Source organism: Rutidosis leptorrhynchoides, chromosome 7, assembly GCF_046630445.1.
Source record: "Rutidosis leptorrhynchoides isolate AG116_Rl617_1_P2 chromosome 7, CSIRO_AGI_Rlap_v1, whole genome shotgun sequence".
NCBI lineage: Eukaryota > Viridiplantae > Streptophyta > Magnoliopsida > Asterales > Asteraceae > Rutidosis > Rutidosis leptorrhynchoides.
Genome location: NC_092339.1, coordinates 128577824 through 128588035, shown reverse-complemented (window position 1 = coordinate 128588035; position 10212 = coordinate 128577824). Strand labels below are relative to the sequence as shown.

Below are 10212 nucleotides of genomic sequence, written 5' to 3'. Positions count from 1 at the left end.
GTTGCTCGCGGATTTAAAAGGGAAACCATGTATATGGTTGAAGTTCCTAAAGAGGAATGGCTAGGTGATTTTGTGGATGTCAAAAGTCCTAGCATGTTAATGCTTTCCGGAATTGTTGAGGGATCTTGTTTGAGTGAGAGCTCAAAGGAAGTTGAAGCTAGTGAAAATACGAGTCGAATTGGTTACACTTGAGCTTTCGGTACTTCGAGTAGATCTTCTCCAATGACAACCTTGTTGTGGTCGACCGAGGAAGATGAACAAGAGATTTTCTTAAGAGTCATGGTTAATGATACATCCGTACAATGGGAGTTGGCTCGGGATGGAAAATCAGATTTGTCAAAAGACGTGTGCACGTATGTGGTCGATGTTACAATGGTGAAAGCAAAGGCGGTTATGTGGAAGATCAAGGGTGTGATTGCTTTCTCACACGGCTGCCTTGATGGTGTTATCCACATGTTTGATCTACCGGCGGGTTTATCCTTTGTCTAAAAGTTGAATCGGGTGGATGAAATTGTGTACGGGTGGATCACTTGGGCGATGGGGTTAATTGGGTCGGGTCGGACTCGAACGACCCGTTATCTCCAAAGCTAAGGAGGTACGTGCCATAGCCAAAGAAAGGGTCTTGTTTCCCAAGCTAGTAACAAATGGATCGTATTATAGCTCAGCGGTATTTTTTGGTGTCGAAAGACTTCACTTGTTCGAAGGTTATCGAATGAAGTGCGGCGTGATCCGGGTGCAAATCCGGCGGTATCAAAAGGAGGTATAATTAGCGGGTCAAGTTGTTATTGTGGGATGATGATGTTGATGATGTCAGGTTAAAATGGATGTTGTTTAACGTCTCTTCAAGTGGGAGATTGTTGGTGTGCGAAGCGAGTTAAACAAGAATTCGGTTCAACAGACAAGGCGCGACGCGGCCTAGAGTGTGAACAGGGGTCGAGCTGAAGGAAAACTTCTGTTTTGGTCTTTGCCTTGGAGGCACGGCGCGACTATCGCTGGCGCGGCGCGGCTTCGTCTGCGAGGAAGTTTTCAAAATCGAGTTTTCTTGTTCCCAAAGCTATTTCTTTGTTTAGTTTTGCCTATTTAAGTATCTTATTGTAACCCATACATGTATCCACAAATTTTATCAATAAAGAACTCTCTTTGGTGGCCGAGGATTAAAGTAATGATTCGTGATTACATATAACCTCGTTAAATTCTCTTGTCTTTATCGTTTTTGCTAGTTTCTTCGTATACATCAACTATTTTCGTTTATTGAAAGTGGGTTTGATAACCTAGGGCTATCAAGTCTTGTTAGGGCTCACGTGCTTCATTCCTAACAGAAATGGAAGTATTTTGGGTGAGGGGTTGTTGAAAGGTGATTCCTACAGCATCAGAGCTTTTCTTATCTCTTTGTTAATGATTACCTTAAAAACTCTTCTCATCAGAGACACCTTAGAATCTTACTCAATTTGTTTAGCAATTAGATTGGGGAGGGGTGTTAAAATGATCAATCTAATTTTCTTTTCTTATTTCTTTGTTCTCGGTAAATGATTAGAATTTGCTTTCCAATTTAGCTTCCAACAGCATTAGAATGTGAGGGGTTGGCCAAAAAATACCCCAATTTTAAAATTTTTGAACACGCAATCCTTTTCTTGAGTAAAAATAAAATTGAAATTCTTTTCGAGCTTATGCGATTTGAGAGTTACCTTGATTGTTAGATTTGATAACTTATGTTACCTTTTTGGGTCATTTGCCCTTTTGATAACAAATACATTTACACTATGGATTTAGTACCATGTTTTCTCAAATTAAGTAGTTGATGACCATGCGTTTGATATTTAATAGGTTACTGATAAGCTTTGTAATTAAGCCATATTATAAAAAGTCAAATTTGCCCAAACTCAAGAGTGGTCACTGACCTTTGCTATTTGATATATAGGATAGCTTACATTTTCAATAACTCATTGATAACACATTTAGTAGTATTTATGTATCAATAGTGGCTTATTTGTAACTAAATAATGTTAGCTGATATGAATATATATATAGAGTACATGCAAACCTTAGTAAACCTGTAAACCCTAATGGACCCATACCCACAATCGGGTTGGGCCACTAACCTATCATCTAACACTCCCCCGCAGTCCGAACGGCGAAATCGCGAAAATTCGGACTGGAACAAAACAATAAACATTAAATAAAGAAATAAAAGATTTTTTCTTATTTGTTGCACCAAATAAACTGATTTCGTTGATATTGTTGCGTCTTGCTTGACTGCGTTTCCTTTTCCATAACGTCTTTTTTTTATACGTCGTGACTTGCTTTGTCTAAGGATTGAGCAGGACGTGGGCAGAGAACTTTGTCGACAATGCCAATATTCTTCGGTGCTGCAAATATATCAGCTAACAAATAACATGGACTGTATGTTATTTGGTAATGCTAACTGCTATTATGGAGTAATTGTTTTGGTTACACTAAAACATGAACCTCAATATAAATGGTACTTGAATTGTGTGCTTTAGTTGACTAACTGTTATTAACTCTTTTAGTTATACTATATATAATCAGAAATTTATGCATCTTTGTGTTTAATTTTGTGGGTTTATCGTACTAATGGGACAATTCAATATTTGATTTGTCCATTTCAAAAATCCCGCAGATTTTGTACGTCTTAAACTACTTAGTCTAATACTAAAGTTCCCACACATATATACACCTGGTGAGAGAGAGATTATATGCGTAAAACATAAGTGATCCGGGAATTATACGATGGAAACAAAGAAAACGGGTTTTGGGGGCTCACTTTTGGTGCCTAGCGTACAAGAATTAGCTAAGGAACTACTTAATGAGGTTCCACCCCGATACATTCGTCATGATCAAGACCCTAGAGTCGTATCATGTCTACCTTCGTCCTTTCCTCAAGTACCCATAATTGATATGGAGCAATTATCATCTCAACATTTAGCTCCAGCTGAATTGGAAAAGCTAAACGTTGCTTGTAGAGATTGGGGCTTTTTTCAGGTAACTACTAGCTACTTGCATATAGATATATATATGATGGGTTTTATATCAAAAACAAAAAAGGTGAATTAGAACAATTTTGTGTGTGTTAAGATAATTAGAACCTCTTTGGCAATGCCAAATTGTTCAAAAAGGGAGTGTGGCTAGAGGGTGTGCATAATGCGCAATTCACCTGGTACCAGATCTCGAGCTCGGGGGACTTGATTACCAGAAGTTTTACCTTCTATGGGGGAGACAATGTGCTCGTTTATAGGAGGGTTTCCTCGCTTACAAAAAAAAAAAAAAATACGAAAATTGATCTAACATAGCCAAAATTGTGAGCTTTTCCCTTTTTTTTTGCGAACGTTGAAAGAAAAGGATGAATTACAACAAAAAAAGGTGAATTAGAACAATTTTGTGTGTGTTAGAACAATTTTTGTTGTAAACGAAAATTGTTCTAACACATCCCAAATTGTGCGCCCTTCACTTTTATGCGAACGTCAAGTTCTCATGGTTCTTTAGCCTAAAAAGGTTCTCATTGAATCCCTTAACTATATATATACATATATATATATATATATATATATATATATATATATATATATATATATATATATATATATATATATATATATATATATATATATATATATATATATATATATATATATATATATATATATATATATATATATATATATATATATATATATATATATATATATATATATATATAGGGGCAGGATCAATGGGGAAGTAACCAATCGGGGGGGAAGTGGGGGGAAGCAAAAAATTAAATTTTTTTCGTTTTTTTTGAAATTTTTTTTTCCGGCATCAAGATCACACGAAAATATGAACATTTAGAAGAGGCACTTCGTGATGAATGTTATTATTTAGGCGTGAAAACGATCGACAAAAATAACATTCAAGATAATATTGTTCGTGAAGAATGTGAACGTTTTTTTTTCATGTTTTGTGAAGTAAAATTTAGCCCGATTTAGAGTTTAGGGTTTAGGGTTTGGTGTTTTGGGTTTATTCCATAAACCCAAAACACCAAACCCTAAACCCTAAACCCTAAACCCTAAACTCTAAACCGTTCGTGTTAAAAACTCAATCTAAATCCTAAATCTAAACCCTAAATCTAAACCCTAAACCCTAAATTTCTAAACCCTAATATCTAAACCCTATAAACCCTAATATCTAAACCCTAATATCTAAACCCCAATAGCTAAAACCTCAAAATACGCTCGAAAAACACGATAATTGTTATATATTATTTCTTCGAGCGTTTTCCCGCCAAAATAAAAACATTTATCACAAAGTGTCTCTACTAAATGTTCATATTTTCATCTCATCTATAATGTTCGTGAACAAAGTTTTTTCAAAAAACGAAAAAAAAAAGTTTTTGCTTCCTCCCGCTTCCCCCCGAATGGTTACTTCCCTCTTGATCCTACCACTATATATATATATATATATATATATATATATATATATATATATATATATATATATATATATATATATATATATATATATATATATATATATATGGTGAAGATCCAGAAAGAACCAAGGGTACGAGAGAACTCGAACTCACGAACTAAACTCAATCTGTGGTGCAGATTGGCTCAATATGTGTGCAGATTGAGTCAATATATGTGCAGATTTTACCAATCTGTGTGCAAATTGAGCTCAATATATGAGTTCTATGGATTCTTTCCCACCCTTAGTTCTCTCTTAATATAGCTTTCATTGAAGAATCAAAAGAATATACTCAGTCAAGGGCCAAAAAGATGGGCTAAATGCATTTTAATTTCTTTATATGAACTGTACAAGAAACTGTCATTTCATTTGATACGGGATCGAAATAAGGGAAGAAGTCTCGGTGCGACCGAAGACTGATTGAAAAGGCACAACCCTGGCCCTTTAGTCGCCTACTTGGGGTATGAAAACTTCAAAGCATTTATTGAAGTCCCTTTCAGGGTGGAGCCAAAATTTAACATCATTGGCGGCATTAAATAAGGGCGAGCTAGGAATTCAAAGGGACATAATTTTTTATTAAATACGGTTCTAGTTATTGAGTTGATAGCAAACGTCGATTTATTGGCGACTTGAATGACTCTTAGAGTCTAAATTAAATTTCCGGCATGATTTAAAAACCCAAGGAAATTTGATTTTACCATTTTTCATGGCATCTCAATTTTATTTTTAATTTTATTTTATTTTTTTAATTTTTAAATTTTTTTCCTACTTATCGGCCGGAGGTCCACTCGGAAACAATCTCTCTATCCGTCGAATATAGAGAGAGAGATGATTTTCTCTACTTTTGAAAGTGTTTCACTCTGGGTGGAGAATTGACTTGTCTTTATTCTCGGATAGAGGGAGGATTGTCTACATCTCACCTTCTCATACACCACTTATTTGGTATTGGGTTTTGTTGTTGTTGTATAATTTATTATTAAATTAAATATAGTTTTAAACATGTACACATTACAGTAAGTAATAGAAACTTAAGATTAGCATAACTTAAGTTTAGAAATTAATATCATAAAAAGAAAATCACAAATCATGAAATTAAATAGAGTTCGTTCAAAGTTAAATCAATTGTAATGATCCCAACTTCTATTAAATTAAGAAGTTGTGATGTGGTCCAACGGTCTGCCATGAAGTTCCACCCATTCTCCAACGATTAAATCTCCTTGTACAGATATTTCCATCGACTATTTGTATCTTCAATAATCTATGTGGGGACATTAGTGTACATCCATAACCAGGCGTTTTTATTATGAACATACAAAGTGCTATATGCATTACTAGTCAATATAAAAAGTCAATGATGTCACATGCTACCAATGTTTGTTGAATACCAGTGTTTGTTGAATGTCTCAGCCACTGGAATATATATACTCTTGTTAAGTTATTTCGTGTTCATTTTCATCACTATTTCTAACCATTTTAAGATATCCTACTAATAAAATTTGAACCAAAGGCTTCTATAGAGTATCAGTACTTCAGTTATAATGAAACGCTTTTAAAAAAATCACTTTCCAGAGATATTATTTTGATCATTTAAATTTGAGTGCACGTCGTAATTCAAGAGGAGATTTAACTTTATAAGCAAATAACTTAGAATCCCTATATTTGAAGTACTGATTTCACTTCATATAGATATGTTATATAAATTGGTTTGTGGCTGAAAATATAATCATCGGATTGTTCCTTAAATCATGAATCACTTTTCTAATCAAGTATTTCGACCCAATTAATCACAGATTACACGAAATCAAGATTGGAATAAGACAAGTAATGAATTGTTGTCTTGGCTAAAAGAAAACAATTCTAGACAATTGTAAAAAATATTTCTGAATGTAGAGTGTTGAAAGTGTGCTCAGATTGTTCAAAATCTGAAACCTTTATCCAGAAGATGGAGTAATATATTTATAATAGTCGAAAATGTGTCATTGAAGAGATGTAACCTTTGGAAATGGTAATGATCAAATGACACAACTCTTGGTAATTGGTACTATTGAAATGGTGTTATTACAACCATAGAAGTGTCGAAAAAAAATGTGCCAAAACGTCCAGGATCATAATGAAACCATTTGTGAACCGTTGCAACTTTTCAGTCAAAGATTGCACCTTTCTGCTGCAGGTTCGTCAGAGATGTGGCATATCCCTGAGTCATGAGACACTTCTCCCTGATTTTAATAAAGAATCTGCACACCATGCGGCCCACCGAGTTTAGATGCTTCACATCCATTTTTCTATAACGACCCTCATTTTTTCATTCTATATTTTTTCATATTAAATGCCCAACAATATAATTAAACTTAATAGTTAAACTTTAATCGGTAATGATTAAGCGTTAAGAATTATAAAATATACTAATATACTAATTAACTTTGTACATTAATTGACAAGTTAATAAAAATAATAAGTTAATTAACTTTTGGTAAACAAATAAATAACTTTAAAACTTGCGTACTTAAAATAAATAAACTTGGATAATTAAGGAACCATTTAAGCTAAATTAAAGTATAAGGACTTAAGTGAAAAATCCCAAACCCTAACCCTAAAAATGCCGTAGCCGAAAATTAAAAAAAAAATATGTGAGTTGCCTAAAATACCCCTCTAAATTTCGGCTCCCATCACCACCCTTACTTCCTTTCCAAGTCCAACTTGTTCCCTAAGTAATTCCTTATTAAACCCCAACTCTAGAATAATCCTATCCTCTCTATAAATAGAGACCTAGGCTAACCCATTCTATGTACCAAATCACAACAACAATTCTCTCCTAAATCTCTCTCCCTCTCTCTCTAATTTTCGGCCAAAAGCGAAAATTATCACCACCACCCCATCGAAAATCATCATAAATCTTCAAGGGTTTTCCAAGTGATCTTCAAGCGTTCTTCGTGTTCTTCAAGAATCTTCAAGGTGTTCTTCAAGTTTTTCAAGGCTTTGATCTTCAATCTTCATCGTGTTCATCTTTTTTTTGTTAGTCATCTTTGAATCTTCAAAGGTATAAACATAAACCCTAAACTATTTACCTAATCTTTGATTTTGTTCAATTCATATTAATTATTATAACTCATTCATAAACATAAACACACCTAGATCTATATATACATGAAAAAGAAAAAGAAAAAAAATATATGTATGTATGTATGTCGACTAGAAAAAAAAGGGAAAAGGAAAGTTTGATCTTTAAAACCTAGAAGATTAGATAAAGATTTGTTTGTGTTTAATTAAGGAAACAAAATAAACCTACATATATACATATACATATCGACATATATATATATATATATATATATATATATATATATATATACATGTAAAAAAATATTTTATATATATATATATATATATATATATATATATATATATATAAAACTATATATATATATACACATATACGATACACATATATATATAAATACATAAAACCCTAAAACCCTAATACTACTTTAATTATTAAAACCCTAATCATTACTACATTAAATAAAACCCTAATTACCTAAACCCTAATTTACTAAACCCTAATTTATTAAAACCCTAGGACATTAATTAAACCCTAGTCATTTATTACAAACCCTAATCATTAAAATACTACTTTAATTAACTAACCCTAATTAATAAAACCCTAATACTACTTATACTATTAATTAACATGTATACACTATTACTATTACTAACACCTATAACCTACTACTTATATTATAACACATAAAAACATTTTGGGATATGTATTAGAGATGTATAGATCTTCGAACTTTCTTGACGAATGGTTTCTACGAAACTCTAGGCTGAAGGGTTTGGATTTTCCGATTTAAAAGATCCTGTAGCTCAAGCCCTTAGACCTGAAATGTCCATTCGAAGGGAAAGGGGTGATTGGAAGCTTATCTAATACGGCAAGTATCCTAAAATGGAAAACACTCTTAAAGTAGAAACTTTCTAGTTATAGAAACTTACTAAAATAAGGAACCTACTAAAAGTGGAAACTTTCTAAAAATAGAAACTTACTAGGAAAAGAAAACGAACTATACTTAAAACAATATCATACTTAAACATCTACTTAAACTTGGGCAAAAACACTTACTACTCTTAAATGTCAATAGGTTGACTTTCTGTTCGTTCCAACTTTCTATTCCAAGGAATAATCGTCATCTCTCTCTGCTTACTAAGGTGAATTCATAGCCCCACTCTTTATTGCTAGCAAACTTACTTACTTTTATTGGGGTGAGATACATGCTGTTATTTTACATTTTACAATTTAGACACAAGTACCAACTATTAAAACTATGCTATACCCGGCTATGTCCGACTAAGTCCCTACAGTGATATTTTTAATTGCTCGGAATGCATGCTTATGATGACCCGGAAATTTCTGACCAAATTTAAACTTAATCTTTAACGTTTCCGACACGATAAGCAAAGTCTATGAAGTTGAATCTCAAAATTTTAAACTATTCAAATACCCTTCGATTGTTCTCAACGATTCGCGAACAATTATATGTAAATAGATACATATATATACTATAACTTGAAAACGTAACAAAGTGTTATGAAAATGATACTGTGCATTAACCTTATTGGTTTGATTATGTGATTGATATTAAGATAAGTTAACTAAAACGTTTAAGATGAACCAGTAAAACACTAATTTGCTACAGTATTTTCGAATTGCTACAGTACCCGAAAAGCTACAGTGTTTTCGAAAATCACTATTTGCTACAGTAACTTTGCTACAGTAAAATACTATTTTAAAATGAAAATGTATATATGTATATGTATATACTACGAGACAATAATTTATAGAAGTAAATGACCAAAACACTCGAAAGTTTAAGATACACTTTGAGTGATATAGTTTATGGATAATTTAAGGCTATATTTTGACAAATGTACGTGTTTCAAAACGTAAAATGCAAGTTTTCTCAGCTTACGAAGGGACACTCGAAAAATCGAAACCGGGACATAAGTCGCGTGATGACGTACGACTTATCGGAATAAAAATTACAAGTCAACTATGCACGTAAATTTAATATAATATATAATTAATTATATAAATTATATATTATAAATATAATTAATAAATATGTCGACAAGCGTAGGATAAAAACATTTGTGAGCTGTCATACCTTCCCATGCGATCGCATAGGAAATGGCTTGGGAAGCTGTAGTGACCCGAACTTTTCCATGTTTATAAATATTAATTGAGATTGATATTTACATGATTAAATGTTTCCAACATGTTAAGCAATCAAACTTGTTAAGACTTGATTAATTGAAATAGGTTTCATATAGACAATAGACCACCCAAGTTGACCGGTGATTCACGAACGTTAAAACTTGTAAAAACTATATGATGACATATATATGGTTATATATATAGTTAACATGATATTATGATAAGTAAACATATCATTAAGTATATTAACAATGAACTACATATGTAAAAACAAGACTACTAACTTAATGATTTTGAAACGAGACATATATGTAACGATTATCGTTGTAACGACATTTAATGTATATATATCATATTAAGAGATATTCGTACATCATAATATCATGATAATATAATAATTTAAAATCTCTTTTGATATTATAAACATTGGGTTAACAACATTTAACAAGATCGTTAATCTAAAGGTTTCAAAACAACATTTACATGTAACGACTAACGATGACTTAACGACTCAGTTAAAATGTATATACATGTAGTGTTTT

At 32.4% G+C, this 10212-nt stretch overlaps 1 protein-coding gene across 1 annotated transcript in view; it reads left to right on the top strand.

Moving 5' to 3' along the window:
- The first annotated feature begins 2748 nt into the window (after positions 1-2748).
- LOC139858455 (oxoglutarate-dependent flavonoid 7-O-demethylase 1-like) overlaps positions 2749-10212 on the top strand; it is a 156509-nt gene continuing 149045 nt past the window's right edge. The window contains exon 1 of the mRNA XM_071847305.1: positions 2749-3000. Within this exon, the coding sequence (XP_071703406.1) occupies positions 2749-3000 (252 nt within the window). The remainder of the gene's footprint in view (positions 3001-10212) is intronic.